This window comes from Tripterygium wilfordii, chromosome 18 (genome assembly GCF_013401445.1).
Source record: "Tripterygium wilfordii isolate XIE 37 chromosome 18, ASM1340144v1, whole genome shotgun sequence".
In the NCBI taxonomy this organism is placed as follows: domain Eukaryota; kingdom Viridiplantae; phylum Streptophyta; class Magnoliopsida; order Celastrales; family Celastraceae; genus Tripterygium; species Tripterygium wilfordii.
The window spans coordinates 1,558,405-1,576,734 of NC_052249.1; the positions used below are offsets into that span (position 1 = coordinate 1,558,405).

General features: G+C 38.9%; 2 protein-coding genes across 3 annotated transcripts; one reads left to right on the forward strand and one right to left on the reverse strand.

The window, feature by feature from the left end:
* Window positions 1-2,418: 2,418 nt before the first annotated feature.
* On the reverse strand, window positions 2,419-5,603 carry LOC119983669 (probable serine/threonine-protein kinase PBL19). 2 transcript variants are annotated; one of them, XM_038827362.1, is made up of 5 exons: window positions 5,351-5,603; window positions 4,885-5,240; window positions 4,540-4,800; window positions 4,326-4,448; window positions 2,419-4,226 (listed from the first exon to the last, which is right to left on the reverse strand). In XM_038827362.1, exons 2-5 carry the CDS (start codon window positions 5,236-5,238, stop codon window positions 3,669-3,671), a joined length of 1,296 nt encoding a protein of 431 aa, XP_038683290.1. In that variant the 5' UTR covers window positions 5,239-5,240; window positions 5,351-5,603; the 3' UTR covers window positions 2,419-3,668. The 2 variants fall into 2 exon arrangements, with proteins under 2 accessions (XP_038683290.1, XP_038683291.1); XM_038827363.1 differs by lacking the exon at window positions 5,351-5,603 and having other exon boundaries at window positions 4,885-5,323.
* Window positions 5,604-9,352: 3,749 nt separating this feature from the next.
* Window positions 9,353-18,149, forward strand: LOC119984463 (eukaryotic translation initiation factor 4G-like). The gene is made up of 10 exons (XM_038828419.1): window positions 9,353-9,580; window positions 9,697-9,932; window positions 10,023-10,159; window positions 10,335-10,490; window positions 10,693-10,766; window positions 10,910-10,966; window positions 11,541-12,947; window positions 13,032-16,105; window positions 17,315-17,509; window positions 17,610-18,149. The coding sequence occupies exons 2-10, from the start codon at window positions 9,751-9,753 to the stop codon at window positions 17,938-17,940; spliced, it is 5,613 nt and encodes a 1,870-aa protein (XP_038684347.1). The 5' UTR covers window positions 9,353-9,580; window positions 9,697-9,750; the 3' UTR covers window positions 17,941-18,149.
* Window positions 18,150-18,330: the final 181 nt, after the last annotated feature.

The window sequence follows — 18,330 nt, forward strand, 5'->3', positions numbered from 1 at the left end:
GTTGAGTTGGGTGTCAGTCGTGATTCCTCGATGTGATAAAGTTGAAAGAGAGAATATATTTTAATAAAATTGATTTGAAAAATGATTTTTGCTATGGATAATTTTTTAAGACAGTAATCTAGAAAAAAAGAGAGGATAAATACTAATAATTATAAAGACAAGGTCGTATCTCGAATCAATCACACCCTAAAAGCTCACCAAAGAAGCGAAGAAAGCGTCAAGACCTCTGTTTCTTATCCTCTCTGTGTGTGTGCATATTGCTTTGCTCGGTAACTGCTGTTGGCGGTAGCAATATCCGGTACTCTCTTTTTTTTCTCTGATCTTCATCTATTAACCTGTACTTTTGGGCTATCTGAAGCTAAAGAATTTATGGGTTCTTCATGTTGATTTCTCTCTGACCACCTCTCTTATGGGTTGTACCTTGTTTAGATCTTGCCTGTCAACTGTCAAGTCAAGATATTTCGAATGATCTGATATGTTTCCATGTATCTGAGCTTTGCTTCGTCACATGTCTGATTTCTCCGATTCTTTTTTCGGTTTAAGCTTTTGAACTTATTCATTGATTTGTTGATATAAGTGATTTGGGGTTTGACCCTTTAATTTTTAACTTCGGTCTTGTTTATCCATGGTTACGGTGGTCACATATTACAATTGGAAAGTACGTAATCCTGGGGTTTCTATAATCTTTCCATCTTATATCACAGTTGAATGACTAATTTTGCAAGATTTAGATACTGAGAACAAGCTAGTTTTGTTTATATTAAAAGTTGGTTAATTAATATTATGACCAGGTAAAGCTCAGTGTTTTAAGGATAATTATTGTAGATTTCATTAAGTTGGAAGAATCTCAAGAATTCAAAGACCTGCTGACTAAGTATGAAATACTATCTGTAGCTGATCATGTTTTTATTTACACCCGAACTAAGCTAGAAAGTTGTAAAGAGTTGTACTTTCCCTTTTGTGGGGAGCCCCACCTGCCTGAGAAAATTGCCATTTCTTTTACTTCTATTATAAGATTGGGAAGAAGTATTAATGATCTGAGCCAAATGACTAAATTTTTTTAACTAGGCTTTAAATAAGATTTGTATTCTGAATCTCTGATGAATACCTGCTACTCAAAGGATGTGGGTGCTAATTTCCTTATCTAGTTATAAAGACTGGAGGATGTATTGCAAGTTTGAAAGCTCATGCCTGGGACTTATTTGTTGTTTTGTATGAATAAATTTGGATGTATCTGACTATCCGGGCCAAAGACCTTTCAAAAGAGTTTTTCACTTTTAACCTTCTTATATCTTAGTTGTTAACCTTGGGCGGTGCTTATTTCTGGATATCTTCTTTTGGTGATTGCTAATCTCCTGAAAGTGAAAATTAGATGTTGCCTCTAATTTTCCGAAAATGACCCAACTTGTTAAAAGCTGTCCTTTCTCCCATTTGGCCTAATTTCTGGAACATAGATTACCATTTGAAATGATAGTTCCTTCAATACCTATTTCTGCCTGGTAGGTGCTTTATGTGCACCATTGAATTCTCTTAGACACGTAGTTGGTGTTGGAAGTGAGTGCTTTTAGAGGTCATCAGATCCTAATGCCACCCATCTTATAGCTTCTTTCATGGTATGGAATCACTGAGTTTATTGACTTGTAGCGACCACAAAGCTCTTGCGATATTGAATTTCCATTAAAATCCGAGTTTGAATTTGTATTTTGAAATCGTTGCTGTTTGGGATTCCATTTATGGATGTTGATTTTTAATACTATTACTTATGTGTCTTTTTGACATTATTGTTTACCATTAAGTTTGTAAGCATCAAAACCTCTGGGAGTTTCTCTCGATTGTTTGTTCTAATCTGAAATGGACAAGTTGTAAACAAAAGCTTTAGTAGAAAGCTGGATTTTGGGATAAACCTTTCCCATTATGAAATGTTGACATCTTATGTCTCAGATTTCTTGTTGTTTCTGGCAAGTTTTGGTTGGGTTTACCGTTGATATGATGGAAGCTCGCTCTGTGTGGATTTCCCACTGTCATCTGTGCGTGGCTGTATCGTGTTGTGTATAGTTCTTTTAGTTTTATGTGTCATGGCATGGTATCGATTCCTGCACTATAATTTTTAAGGCTTTAGAATGTGATGTTATGGGCAAGTATTTCTCTCTGTCATAGAGAGAGGTAATTTCTTTGCTCCTGTGTTTGTTACAGCTTTCATATTGCATTCTGGTTTCGCACTTGAGAGAAGATTGTAGTCCGGTAGCATATAGATTGCGGTGTATCCTATTTTGGTCTCAATCGCTGTTGTTTTTCTTGTAGTCACTTTGGTGTTATGGATCTCTATGCATGTTACCTGTTCTAGGCATAGCAAATCGTTTATCAAACTGAATTGGAAGTGACGCATGCAGGAAAAGCAGACTGTTGATGGATAATACAGCAATTGGCAAGGAGACTTCTGAGGAAGTTACGAGGGAATCACTTATTGCCATCTCTTATGCTTTACCAGACAAGACTCTTGCTTCACAGTGCTCATTGGAGAAACTGAACGGTGAGGAGCTGGTTAATGGGATAGATCATGATGGAGCAGAAAAGTACAGGTCTGAGCTGATGTCCATATCTTCAGAGTCACATGAGGCCAAAGGCTTACCTGTTGCATCAGGAGAAGTAAAGGGTTAGCCCGGACACCTGATTTCTTACTTCCTTTTCTGTTTGTCAAAAACTTGTTTAATGGTTTGCTGTAATCTACACTTTCTGATGTATTGTGATATAAGAACGCGGACAATACAGAGTGTGCAGATCACAATCTTTGTAGGCTGGTGATCTATGTTCATGGCTTGAAGATGTCTTCTTGTACAAAATAAAACTTGTAATGATTCTCACAATGTCTTGTTTCCGCGTCTCGGAAGAGAAGATGGTTAGGGTATCACTCTATGCTCTGTGTTTTTGATAAGGCCCGTAACTTCTTGTCACTATTCCTACATTAACAGTATGAAAGCTAATGTTTTCCTTAAATCCCTTCTTCCTGCTTTTGGGATTTGTCTATTCTATTTCTTCTATGGAGAATACTTTGTTGATCACATGATAGATAACTTCTTCATGTTGCACCTGTCTCTGTTGTCATTTCTCTAAACAGACACCCTAATCGATTAATCTTGGAATTTTCAGCTTGTTGATTTTAGGTTGAAATTCCATTGGAGTTGGAGATTTGAGTTTATTGGGATGGGAGAGTTGGTTCACATTTTGCAGAGTAGTCACTAGCCCAATGTTGGAATATAAGGACATGGTGGTGCTATGAAATGCTAATCAATCACTTGGAGGCAGCTGATTACCTCCCAAAATTTCATCCGAGGCCGAGAATTGGATTCTAAGCTAGTGTGCACTACTTCCAAGTGGTTTGCGCTGGACCTCGACCCAACTAACCTCTCGTGCGAATTTGAGTATGCTTAATCCGACTCGAGTTTAGGCTTTCATGAGTTGTCCAAAGGGCACGCCTGCTCGGTTAAAAAAAAAAAGTCAAATGCTGATGAGCATGAGATGATAACTAAGAAACAATTTGCTGAACGACCAAGTCCTGGAATCCAGCCAAAATAAAGCAATCCTTATGGATTCAGCTTAAATAAAACCCTTGTCATATCCATGATGAGGGAACTTTGCAATCAAAAGAAATTACGTTCTTTCTGCTAAATCTATGTCACTTTGGCCCTCTGCATGATCATAAGTCTTCTTCTGCTTACTCCTTCCACATGCTCACCAATTTTCACCAGGTGAGCCATCCGCCTTTTCCACGAATCCGTCGGTTCTGACTCAGTTGAGTTCTCATCCAAATTGTTCGCATCAATTCTCGAATTCTCGAAACTTTTCCCAGAAGAGTCTGAAGGGAAAACTTCATCAGCTGCCTGCACTATCTGCTTCAAAGTCTCCACCACCTGACTCATCTTCGGCCGATCCTTTGCAGCCTTCAACAAACAACTGTCTGCTAACTTGGCAACTTTCATGGCTGCATCAAGAGAGTATTGGTTTTCTAGCCGAGGATCCATCACCATACTAAATCTTTTGCTATTGGATGGAAACTGTTTCACCCATTCCAAGAGCTTCTGCTCGGTTCTTGGCCGGTTTCTCTCCAATGACCTCCTACCTGTTAGCATCTCATAAAGGACAACACCAAAGCTCCAGACATCACTCTTAGCTGTGAGATGGCCTGTCTCGAGGTAATCTGGAGCTGCGTAGCCATATGTCCCGACCACCTGATCACAAAAACACCATTTTCACACCAGGAAAAAGGTAGATTTCTTGATTCAACATGACTTTTGCAGAAGAAAAGTGCAGAAAATAGTCATTCTTACTGCTGTGGAAACATGTGTTCTTCCGGCCACCGGACCCTCTCTGGCAAGTCCAAAATCAGAAAGTTTTGGTCTAAAATTCTCGTCCAGCAGCACGTTGGACGATTTAAAATCTCGATATATCACCTGCTCCATAGCTCCGAAGAACGATACAAATTAGAAAGGAAAAGAAGAAAATTCGGTGTAAAACATGTACAGAAGGTTATGAGAATGGAACCTGAACTTCCAGTCCTTCATGTAGATAAGCTAAACCCTGAGCTGCTCCAAGTAGTATCTGCAATCTTGCGTCCCATGCAAGTGCAGGGTAAGCTTTGTTGAAGAGATGATCTTCCAAGCTTTTGTTTGGCATAAACTCATACACAAGCAGTCTCTGAATGCCTCTCTCTCCATCAACCGCACAGTATCCGATCAGCTTTACGAGGTTCGGGTGCTCCACAATTCCCAGAAACTGAACTTCTGAAACCCATTGTTTATGACCCTAAAAGGCAAAAACACAGACACCATTGAGAAATGCATAGGACTTTGTATGAAAACAGATAGAATGAGTCATTGAGCCTTGTACCTGCAAGCTTTCCCTATTAAGCTTCTTAATAGCAACTGTGATCAGATCACCTTTTCCATCAGCAGGCTTGATCGTACCCTTATAAACGCTCCCGAATCCTCCTTCACCTAATATAAGCATCCTATTGAAGTCGTTCGTCGCATTCTTAAGCTCGGAGAAGGTGAAGACTCTTAAATTATGTGCCTTCTCCTCATACAACTCCCTCACTCCATGAGGAGAAGTTGCAGAGCATGAAGACTTAATGATCCGATCATCGCCCCCCAAATAGTCCGATTTTCGTTGATCTTTCAGGTCTGGAGCTGATCTTCGTTCCCTGGTTCTAGATATGTCCTTGAAGTAGTGAAAGCACTTCATTGCTGCACAGAATTGAACATCAAATAAAAACCCAGATGAAGAATTAACAGAATTAGACCAAAAACACAGACAAGGAGAAATGGGACAAAGCCATTCTCAATGATCAATCTACCTTTTCTCTTTTTCTCTCTAATGGGTTGGGCAGAATACCATTATATCTAGTGCTTGTGCTTGGAAAAAAGGAAGTTTCATGTGGATTGGCAAAGAATCTGGAGGCTAGTTCCTCATATATCTTGACATTAGTCTTGATTGCCACCTGTTGAATGTTGATTCATTCAACAAGTTAGAAAATCAGATTCATTTAACATAAAAATTGTCCAATTGTTTGAAATGGGTGTTTTGTACATATATGATGTATCTCTGCCTCTGTGGAATCAAATGTGTGTTTCCATTCTGTTATTATATAATCCAAGTGTGACCAATGTTGTCCCCTTCTTCATTCTGATTCAGCATTTTTGGGATGTGTGACTCAGCCTCTTTTTTCTTTTTTTAAATAAATTATTAGATATTATTTGTGGTAGTAATATCTTATGGCCACGCACTAAGTTTTGACCTAACTTATCATGTCTTCATGTGATAGACTTATGTTATGTGCGGGCCTGACGGTCCAAGAATATCTAAAAGTCAAATTTGTATGGTATCGTTCTCGGTATCCAAACAAAAATATTATTTGTGGGATTTCCTATGCATTTAAATAAAAATACATATGCTGCAATCTTAATTAATATGATCAGTTTCTAGGAAAATTTAATTACTTATCAGAATTTTGTTTGATCTTAAGTCCTGGAATAGAACTTGTGGAGTTTTTTTTTTTTTTTTTAATAAAGTGGAAGGGGAATGGAAATGCTCGAACTTGAAATCTCTATGAGATATCACATATATGAATATCATCTGAGCTACTCGTTCGTTGTTGTCGAAGATGTGGAGTTTACAAAGAAGAAGTAGTGGATTATTAAAAAAAGTGAGACCAGCACCTAGTACTCCCCACAAACTTGTCCACATTAATTGGAACACATTATATATTGGTTGTTTCAAACAAACTAATATACATACACTTGTGGCGTTTTATACAAGATTGATACATACAACCGATTCTACTTCTACATAGAATTCCGGGATGCCATTAAACAAACCTAATCCCCCATTTAATTGTTATTAAGAGTTCAAGTCAGTCCCACTGTAATCCATTGCGTGGGCTACAACAATTTTCTTTGGCTAAATCTTGCATACACGTCTTAGTCTTGCGGTTTAGGTCATTTCTCGATATGCACTCTCTACAACAAAAAATATTTTGATAGACATCCCCTATACGTAGGTTTGTCTATTGTATTTTTTGCATTGTCCGAAGAAGATGGTTGGAGAGAGAGGTATTATTAACAGTGAAAATTTAATTTTTTATAGTCGGGGGTTTAGGGACCTCACAAGAGATAAAACTAAGTACAATGGATGTTAATCAAACTCCAAAAGCGATAGGGGACGTATCTAGAAATGACAGGAAGCGTCCGTAACATTTAGGGTCTTTTTCCTTTTTTTTATAGAAGGAGATGACTTAGTCGTCCATCTAAGTACGATAATCTGGTTATGAAATCCCTTAAATCTCTATTATAAATTTGATAATGACTTCAAATTTGATATTGTAGTCAAAAGTCTTGTTCTAAATTCTTTAGTATATAAAATAGAAGGAGAAGTAAAGACGTTTTACAGCTTGCTTGAAAAAGTCTTCTTCGATAGAACCCACAATTTCTATTTTCATACAGGAATTCAAAGGGAAGAAAAATAACTTGAATCAATTTGGAGTGCGCGTGAATTCGTGTCTAATCAAATAAACTAATAGTAATGATAGGAATCATTGGTTGAGTAGTTGGTATCCCAATTATTCCAGCTATTGAGTTGTACGCGCATGATTTTATATGCGTCATGTGAGGCATAGAGCTAGAGATGGCAAAACTCATGACCGAATTTGTCCAACCCGAGTTAAACCAAGTTTGTATATAAGTTATATGTTCGAAATTAAGGTCCAAACATAATATTTTTGTCCGGTTTAAAATCGGATCCGGATCCAAACATATAAATCTTGTTTGGTTTATTTGTCCAAATTTAAACCAATTCAGGTTCTATCAATTAAGTACGTCTCAAATCCAATCAAGTTACGATCCGGACATATAACTATTTCGTAAACACGTAACGTTGTCTGACTCTGAATCATTTTTTGCCACTCTTATGTCGAGCTCATTAATTCACTTAAATCATGTACGTCCAACTCAACAACTGAGATCACTATAATATTAACTGCTAAGATCTATATCAATTTTTGAATAACAAATCACTTATCTCGCTTTCTTCGACCAACTTGGTGTACGGTGACTATGGTTAGCTTCAGTTGTAATCGTGAAGCCTGGGGCCCTGGGCTATGAGATGGGCCCAACACGTTTTACCCTTTGGATTATATTAACTGGAGCCCAGAGGTTAGACTGTAACCTGGGCTAATAATGTTGGATCCAATAAATAATGTTTTGGCTTTTGGGCTGGCCCAACTTGAATTTCAAATTGAAACTCTGACTAGTAGTTTCTTATGGGTAAGGCCCAATTAGTTGATTGTTCTTGAAGATTGATTTGCAATGAGTTGAACATTCATGGTATAATTTGTGCTTTAATTCCATATCTTTTTGTATGTTAATGTGAATGATTTGTTTTTGGAAATATTAGCATGATTGATTATAGATATTCAATGTTATGACTTTATCATGCTTGGATTATGTTGAGTTATCAACTACGCTATTTGATTGAATGAGTTTTATCACTAAGTTGAGTGTATTATTTTTTAGACTTCGGCAAATATGTTGGGGTTTCAATGTCTTTGATAGCTAGTTCTTTTACTTATTCAAAGACTAATTTTCCAATTGTGAATCATATACTAATGTGGGTTTTGCATTTGAGGATTTTTAGCATGAATGAACTTGGTTATTTATGTTATGATTTCACCATATTTGTAAGGAATTGAGATACTATGCATGCCAATTGGGTTGACTGATTTTCATTGCTAAATATGGTATGCTAGTTCTTTAGATTTTGCCAAATGTGTTGGAATTGGCTGTCTTACTTAACTAACCCTTTAACTTTTTTCAAGCATAAACTTCCATATGTAAACACATCTCATTTCGTGCTTGCAACAGATTTGCCCTTACAAATATCTTGCCCTTTGAATAAATGAATACAATCAAGTCCATGATATTTTTTCAAAAAAAGAAAAAGGTAGAGAATTACCTTAAATGAGATACTTGGAACATCCATTAAATTGAGTTAGAGCATATAATTTTTTTACTATTTGTTGAACCTTTTAGTTGTAATCAAACATTTTCAAAAACCAAAGTTGAAAATTTTATTTTCTTCATGAAATTGCTTTTAAAATTAGATATTTACATTCATACACCAAATATTTTCATCATAATGATAACTCCACAAGTTTCGACTTGGTCTTATCTTTTAATTATCGGAGGATATCTCATTCACTTGGAAACATATACATATAATTTGGGATCGTCACATACATACAAGTCTTTGCAATTGAGACTTGCCCTTTGAATTGCAACATTTCATTAGTAGGGAATAAAAGCTTCCCTTATGAAAAAAAATTATCAATATAAGGTCAATCATAATTTAACGATTGGATTTATTAGTGCTCTTATCTTAAATGAATATGACAATCGATGAGGGAGAAATAAAAAAAAAAAAACACAATCAAATTTGGATACGGATTTCAAATTCACAGAGCCATTACTCGCTAAAATCAATGGCAATATATATATACACACATACATGTATGTATGTATATAGATTGGATGAAAAAAATAGGAGTAGAAAATCCCAATTCGAAATCCCCAAATAGAATCATATCCCAGATTGTGCTTTTACCAGTCAGTTTCTCTCTTTCCCAAAATCTCAATTCGAAGCTCCATATCACGAACAGCCAAGAACTGTCGGTTGCTGCGGCGGCGCGTGCAGTTGCTCGTGAGTTAGGTAGTGTTAGTGATAAAAAACTGTTCTTTGTCAAAGAAGAAATTATATAGAATTCGGATTTACAGAGAGTGTGTGTGTGTGTATGAAGAGAGAGCGACCCATTCGATCTATGGATTTCGATCTCCTAAAAAACCTGTGCTTTTGACCAAACCCTTTGTTTGTCAGTTTGTTGCCTGTTTACCCCATTTTTCCTTTACTTTTCTCTCTCTCTCTTTCTCAACCAATTTTGCTCTCTCTATTGATATCGCAATGACTTCTCAATAAAACCCTAATGTTATATTTCTGTTTTTCTCCACACTCTTTCTCTCTATCTCCAACACTACAGGTTCCCTCACTTTCTTCAATCACAACCCAATTCATATTTTTGATATTTATGCTTTGTGATTTTGGTTTTTGATATTTTGTTAATTGGGTTTTGGCGATCTGTGTGTTTCGTTGCAGAGAAAAAGAGAGTAAAAACGAACGAAAATAGGAGGAATTTAGGGAAACGGATATATGTCCGTTAATCAATCAAGGTCCGATAGAGGTGATACACAGTATAGGAAATCAGGGCGATCCGCAAGCTCGAATCAGCAGCGGAGCTCCTCGGGTGTATACGGTAAGGGCGGCGGTGGCGGCGGGCCCGCCCCTTCTCCTTCCATAAGTTCATCCTCGTCGACGCTGCCATCCGGCCGAAGGTAAATTTTCTAGGCTTATGATTTGGGTGTTTTTTTTTTCTTCTGATTATTTGATTTTTGTTTTAACTTTTCTTTCTGTTATGGTGATAGCTTTAAGAAGGGTAACAATGCACAAGGAGGGCAATATAGGGGGAACGTACCTGCTGTGAATTCTTCAGAGTCTAGTAATGCTACTACTGCACCACGGAATGTACAGAATGGTGCCCATATTCAGCCGCAAGTACACGGTATATCAGTGTAAATTTAATGACTTTTGGATTAATGGATTGGGAGTTTGTTTAATCTTAATTTAAATGGATATTACTCGGTGAAATAATGTGATAATTTGATGGAAACTTGTATTTCAATGTGACGTGTTTTGCTCTTGTTTGATTTGGTTTGAACTGGGTTTCCTCATGATAGGAACATCTAATGTACAAGTATCGAGTGGAACTCCTGCCAAGCCAACTGGAGTGTCAGGCACTCAGACGAGTAGCAACAGAGCTGTTCCGAAAGTTCCAACTTCTCAACCTTCCACCTTGACCTCCGGTGGTGGTGGGCCTGCCACTCCCGTTAAGGGTATGCTCATCTCAACTCCGGTGATGTTGGTAGAAGATTTTTCTATGGTTCTAAATATGTTTGAATTATATAATCCTGGCGCTGTCTATAATTTGTATGTAAATAATATCACCAATGTTAATTTTGTGAACTGGTTCCCTCTCTTTTCTGAATTTTACATTTCTACCTAATTTATGCTTATCAATGTTTTCTGACGGCGTAGCCCCAGGAGATGCAACGAAAGCTTTCCCATTTCAATTTGGGTCCATAAATCCCGGTTTCATGAATGGAATGCAGGTATTGTTCATCTCTCATAGTCTTCATTCAAGCTTTTTACTTATGCATGGTGCTTGACACTTCCTTGCCTCTCTCCCTCTCTTTTGTTTTCCCTTAGTTTCTTTCTTATAATTTTTTTAATCTTGTTTCCAATATTATTATAGATTCCTGCTCGAACAAGCTCAGCTCCGCCTAATTTGGATGAGCAGAAACGTGACCAGGTTCTCTCTTGTTGCTGTTTTACCGTGTTACGAGAAGAAGTTTTTTAGAGATTTATGTCAATGCACCCTTTCTTGTTGCATTATTTTGTAGTTGTTCCTTCCTCACATTTTCTTTGAAATTCTTTTTTTTATAGGCATCTTCTTTCAAGTTGTTTCCATTACTATGTGCCATACACATGATTTGGCACTTTCTTTGCCATTTGATTGAATTCACCTGACTGAATGGTTATCGAGTTGTTGCCATGTTTCCGTTTTCAGTCCTCTTTAAGAGATTTATGTCAGTGCACCCTTTCTTGTTGCGTTATTTTGTAGTTGTTCCTTCCTCACATCTTCTTTGAAATTCTTTTTATATAAGCATCTTCTTTCAAGTTGTTTCCATTACTACGTGCCATACACATGATTTGGCACTTTCTTTGTCATTTGATTGAATTCACCTGACTGAATGGTTATTGAGTTGTTGCCACATTTCTGTTTTCAGTCCCATAATACCATTCTGATGCAATCATAACTTTTTTTTTAATGCTGCTTATAGGGCATTGTTGAGAAAAATTATTTGATCTGTGAAACTTTGCAGGCAAGGCATGAGCCCATTAGATCTGGACATCCATTACCAACTCCTGTTCCTAAGCAACAGGCACCAAGGAAGGGTAATGGAATTGATCAGCCTAATTCTGTGGAGGTTCAACCAGTGTCCAAAGCCAAAAGGGATAGTCAAGAGTCAGCTGCACCTTCAGTTAGCCAAACACAAAAGCCTCCAGTTCTTCCCATTCCAATGACTTCTTTGCAAATTCCATTTCACCAGACACAGGTTTCTGTACAGTTTGGTGGACCCAATCCACAGATACAGTCTCAAGGTGTGACTGGAACTTCACTCCAGATGCCGATTCCTATGCCATTATCGATGGGAAATGGTCCTCAAGTACAGCAACAAGTGTTTATTCAAGGTCTTCAGCATCAAATGCAGCCTCAAGGAATTATGCATCATGGCCAGGGCCTGGGTTTCACTACCCAGATGGGTCCTCAGCTATCCCCAAATCTAGGCAGCCTGGGAATTGGCATGACCCCACAATATCCCCAGCAGCAGGGAGGAAATTTTGGTGGTCCCCGTAAAACAACTGTGAAGATCACTCACCCCGAGACACATGAGGAACTGAGGTTGGATAAACGGGTCGATGAATATGCAGACAGTAGCACATCAGCCCAAAGATCTCATCCTAATGTACCACAATCCCAGCCTGTTCCAACGTATGGACCTTCTCATCCAATTAACTACTATCCGGGCACCTATAATCCCAATCCACTGTTTTTTCCTGCTCCAAGCTCTCTACCATTAAAAAGTAGCCAGATAGCACCCAACTCTCAGGCACCAAGGCCTAACTATTCTGTCAACCAAGGTCCACAGAATATGTCGTTCATGAACCAAAGTGCTACTTCTCTGCCTATAAATAAGACTGGAGTTGCAGTTCATGGTTCTGCAGTACCTTCCAACTCAGAACATACCTGTGATGTTCCTACTGTGATCACCACTCTGCCATTGGGAACAACAAAGGTGACTGTGAAACCCGCTACTGGTTCTTCTGGAGAAAAAATGGCAGAATCATCATTGCACAATAATCCACCTGCTATTAAAAATAGTGGATCTCCTAAATCTTCTAGGCCATCTGGAGAAGTTAGCTCATCTTACTCTCGAAGGGATGCCGAGGCTTGCTCTGAAAGCCCTTTGCAGCAGCCAAAACCTGCTGGTGAATCTTATGCTTCTAAGCCAGTGGCAGCTGCACAAATTGGGGTGGTTACTTCTTTTGTTTCTGTTGATAATGCAGTGACTAATCACTTATCCTCCACTTCAGATGGCCAGTTTGAAGAGTTTGTTCCTGATGTGACCAATACCGAAGGCAGGAAAAAGGAAATTTTGAGGTCAAACTCTATTAACGATCATCAAAAGAGGCTAGAAAAGAATAGACATTTGCAGCCTCATCATCAGGTACTTTAACCTGAAAATTTTCCTTCTTAATATTGATTAGTTTAGTTTTTCTTCTTTGCCATGGATTTAAGCCATTCTTTGCAGGTTGGTGAACAACATAGTTCTACTAGTTTGCCTTCACTAGATTCTGATAGTGACGAAGCTAAAGGAATTGGTGCTTTTGGTACCAATGTTGGAGGTGGCCTGGCAAGCATTTCTTCTGAAGTTTCTAATGATGGATCCATTGTTCACACACTGGACACTACTAATAATGCGAAGTCGGATGATTATTCTCTACAGGAACAACTAGATCGCGAAACTCTTGGGGCACAGGAAAACATAGGGAAAGCGATGCTTGAAGAATCTAAAGAGGATAGTGATGGTTCCAACCTTTCTTCGGTTTCTGGAACTTCAGAATCTCCTTTAGTTGCTAAACAAGCTGATCAGGGTTATGTTTTTAAGGAAACAGGTATCAGCAATGAATGTCCAAACTCGCAAACTGTGCAGAGAGGTTTGGATGAACCTGTGAATTGCTGCAAAAAAGCAGATGATACATCTGATAATATTGAAACGTTGACTTCCAGGACAGATTCCACAGATTTTGAAAATTATTCAGGTGATAATATCGCTGTTCTTGATGCTTCTACAAACAAGAGTGATTTGATGGATAGAAGTGAAATTTCTATTATGAAGACTGTGATGCAAGATCAGCAGCCTGATGCAGACACAAGTACTGATCTTTCTGAGGCAACTTCAAAAGACAGTGTGGAGAGCACTAGTTCTGGCATGGCCTCCCTTTCCATTTCTAGTTCCAAGGACAAACCCATTCCAGAACTGACTAGGCCAAAGAGTGGCAATGCTAAAGCGAAAAAGAAGAGAAAAGAACTTCTCCAGAAAGCAGATGCTGCTGGCACAACTTCTGATCTTTACATGGCATATAAAGGGCCAGAGGAAAAGAAAGAATCTGCTGTTTCTTCTGAAGTCACTGATAGTGTTACTTTGAAGCAGGAATCTGCTGATTTTCATGGAGGAGATGACGCAGTGAGTGAGAAAGGCGTGCAGAATAAAGCTGAGCCAGATGATTGGGAAGATGCTGCTGACATCTCTGCATTGAAACTTGAAAGTCCAGCCAATCGGGAAAAAGCTCATGGAGGATTATTAAATTATGAAAAGGATGGAAATGAAAATACGGACAAAAAGTATTCTAAAGATTTCCTCTTGCAATTTGCAGACAAGTGTACAAATCTGCCTGAGGATTTTGAAATTGCATCAGACATAGCTGAAACCTTAATGAATACAAATGTAAATGTTTCTCATCCTATTGATTCGTATCCTAGTCCTGGAAGAGTTATAGATAGGCATTCTGGGAGTTCTCGTGTTGATCGTCGTGGGAGTGTCATGGTTGATGATGACAGATGGAATAAGCAGCTAGGTCCTTTTGGAGGGAGAGACCTGCGTCTTGATATTGGTTATGGAAGCAATGCAGGATCTCGTCCTGGCGAAGGAGGCAATTATGGTGTTTTAAGAAATCCACGTGCACAGGTTCCTCTGCAATATGGAGGGATTTTATCTGGGCCAATACAGTCCATGGGCTCTCAGGGAGGGATGCATAGAAGTAGCCCTGATGCAGACAGGTGGCAGCGTGCTACTAATTTCCAGCACAAGGGTTTGTTTCCTTCTCTGCAGACTCCATTACAGGCTATGCATAAAGCTGAGAGAAAGTATGAAGTGGGTAAAGTGACAGATGAGGAACAGGCCAAGCAACGACAATTAAAAGCTATATTGAACAAGCTAACACCTCAGAACTTTGAAAAACTGTTTGAGCAAGTTAAAGCAGTTAACATTGACAATGTTGTCACTCTCACTGGTGTCATTTCACAAATCTTTGACAAAGCTTTGATGGAGCCTACTTTCTGTGAAATGTATGCAGACTTTTGTCATCATTTGGCTGGTGAGATGCCTGACTTCAGTGAAGATAATGAAAAGATAACTTTCAGGAGATTGCTTCTAAACAAGTGTCAAGAGGAATTTGAAAGAGGAGAGAGAGAGCAAGAAGAGGCAAATAAAGGTGATGAGGAGGGTGACGTTAAATTGTCTTTAGAGGAAAGAGAGGAGAAAAGAGTGAAGGCACGGAGACGAATGCTGGGTAACATTAGACTAATTGGGGAGTTGTACAAGAAGAGAATGCTTACTGAGAGGATCATGCATGAATGCATTAAGAAGTTGCTGGGTCAATATCAGAATCCAGATGAGGAAGACGTTGAGGCTCTTTGCAAATTAATGAGCACGATAGGAGAGATGATTGACCATCCCAGAGCCAAGGAGCATATGGATGCGTATTTTGACAGGATGGAAAATTTATCAACCAATATGAAAATATCTTCAAGGGTTAGGTTCATGTTGAAGGATTCTATTGATCTTAGAAAAAGAAAATGGCAGCAGAGGAGGAAAGTTGAAGGGCCAAAAAAGATAGAGGAAGTACATAGAGATGCTGCTCAAGAACGGCAGGCACAAACAAGCAGGCTAGCCCGTGCACCTAGCATGAATCCTTCTAGAAGGGCACCTATGGATTTTGGTCCAAGAGGTTCAAACATGATACCTTCCCCAAATGCTCAAATGGGTGGTTTCCGTGCATTGCCTAGCCAGGCTCGTGGATTTGCTGCTCAGGACGTACGAATGGATGACAGAAAGTCTTATGAGGCGAGGACCTTGTCTGTTCCCTTGCCTCAGAGACCCATTGATGATTCTCTCACTCTAGGACCCCAAGGTGGCCTTGCTAGAGGAATGTCCATACGAGGAGCACCAACAATTTCTAGCATGCCTGTGGCTAATATTTCTACTTCCTCTGGAGACTCGAGAAGTATGGCAGCTGGTTTGAATGGTTATAATTCTGTATCAGAGCGAACAACCTACAGCCCACGGGAGGATCTCCTTCCCAGGTATGCTCCTGACAGATACACAGTTCCTGCTGCTTTTGATCAATCTAGTGGTCTAGATCGTAATATGAGTTCTAATCACAACATAAGAAATCAAGGCCATAGTTTTGAAAGATCCATTGCTACTTCACCTCCTCCAAGAGGGCAGCCATCAGCTTTTACCCAGAATATTCCTTCAGAAAAGGTGTGGCCTGAAGAACGCTTGAGAGACATGTCTATTGCAGCCATCAAAGAATTTTACAGGTAATTGTCTAGTCTCATTCTTATACCATTGAGCATCCTTTGGCATTCAATTTGCGACTACTTTTGTGCAAGCTATTATTAGCTCACAAGCTTGGATTGCCCACATGCTTTAGATGATCATGGTAACCTATAAATTGTATATGTAATGGTGGTGACGAACTAAGAAATATACTTTGTTACTTTGGCTAACTCCCTTTGAGGCATAGACTTCTGTGGCTGCTGCATTGATCAAGAATGAGAGAGAAGCATAAATAACACATTTCATGATCCAAGATATCCATTTTTGGTACCATAATGTCCCCAAACTTTCAAAAGGAAGTCCCTATTGAAGTTGTTGAAAGCTTTTTTTATTTCCAGTTTACATGATAGACCCCTCTTGTTGTGTTTTGACTAGTAATCTATGAATTCATTAGCTGCTGATGAAGCATCTGGAATCTGTCCTTGTAAATAAGCATGCAGAGCCTGGTTGATGATTCCCCTAGCACTCTTCTTAATCTTCTCCCGGAAGACTTTAGTAAACCATGAATAATGAACTACCTAGCAAATTATTGGGGATTTCTCGGATATCAAAATAGACCAAAATCTCGTGTAGAATTCCAGGTGAAGCCATCTGCACCTGAATCTATCTTCCCATTGCATCTATCTGATCTGAGGCTGCCTTCACTTCTTTCTTGAAAGGCCTTTCCAGCATCAAAGCATCATTGTCACTAGCAGCATTTAGGGGGAAGTCATCAGAAAAACATCTATGGTGGAATTCTCTCTGAAAAGACCTTTAAAAAAGCTGTAATTTTGGAGTTTAGATTCTCGTCATGGTCAGCAGTCTTCCCTTTGATACTTGTTGAACTCATGAAATTGTGGTTTCTATAGGTGTTGGCTCAACCAAGATGTTCTGAAACTTTATGTTAGAAATGTATTGTTGTGATTGATGACATGGTTTTGAAAGTGTTTGTTGTTTGGCTTCACTGTGTGTGTTGATAGGTGTAAGTGTTGTATACCCAACAAAATCAAAGTTCTGATACTATACTCAACAAAATCAAGGCGCTGATACTCTCTTGTACTCTGTTATTGATATGAATTTTGGGTATGAGATACCTTGGATATGGATCTTTGTCAGTAGTCTGTCTTGAGTTGATATTTTGGCATTGTTTCTGTTGTTGCAAGGAAGATTTTTGTTATTAGCATACTAAGATATTTTATTTTACTTTTCAGCGCACGAGATGAGAAAGAGGTTGCTCTATGTATTACAGATATGAATTCTCCGAGCTTTCATCCATCAATGGTCGCCCTCTGGGTTACTGACTCCTTTGAGAGAAAGGACGTGGAACGTGATCTATTGGCTAAGCTTCTTGTCAACCTTACAAAGCCTAGGGATGCTGCGCTGAGTCAAGGCCAGCTCATGAAAGGGTAGAAAAGCTTTTAACAATTTGTATAATAAAACTGAAACACTCCATAACTTTGCTGTTTACTTAATTCTAACATGTCTTGGATACTTGCAATTCCTCAGGCTTGAATCGGTTCTCTCCACTTTGGAAGATGCAGTAAATGATGCCCCGAAGGCACCAGAATTTCTTGGCCGCCTGTTTGCCAGAGTCATTCTGGATAGTTTGATCCCCTTGAGGGAGATTGGGCGGCTGTTACTTGATGGTGGAGAGGAGCCTGGTCGACTAAAGGAAGTTGGGCTTGCCGGTGATGTTCTTGGGAGCACCTTGGAGATGATTAAATCCGAGAAAGGAGAAAGTGCTTTAAATGCAATTGTTGCCAGCTCCAATTTGCAGTTGGAGAATTTCCGGCCTCCAGATCCTAACATATCAAGGAGATTAGAAACGTTTATTTAGATGGGAGAGAGGCTCACTTGTATCTTGCTAGAAGAAATTAATGTCAAATGCTCCTAGGGTACTATACATATTACTTCAGAAAAGAAAGCATTTTTCTTTGTGGGTGGGTGGGCAGGGATCTATCTATATATGGGGTTCTCAGGTCTTTTTAAGTGTTATTATTTTTGCAAATATTCACCGAAATTATGAAAGGTTCAATTGAGGATCAAGTATCTAGGCCTTCATTGCATGGCTTTGGTGATGGTTTCTTTAGTGATCTCTGAACTTTGTTTCTGTCTGATGCTTGTTATGGTCTTGTTCAAGAAAACCAAGTGCATGACATAGGCCTGCTCTGTAGCGGTTTGGGGTAGCACTGCAGATAACCCCTGTAGTTTTATGCGGGACCGTCCG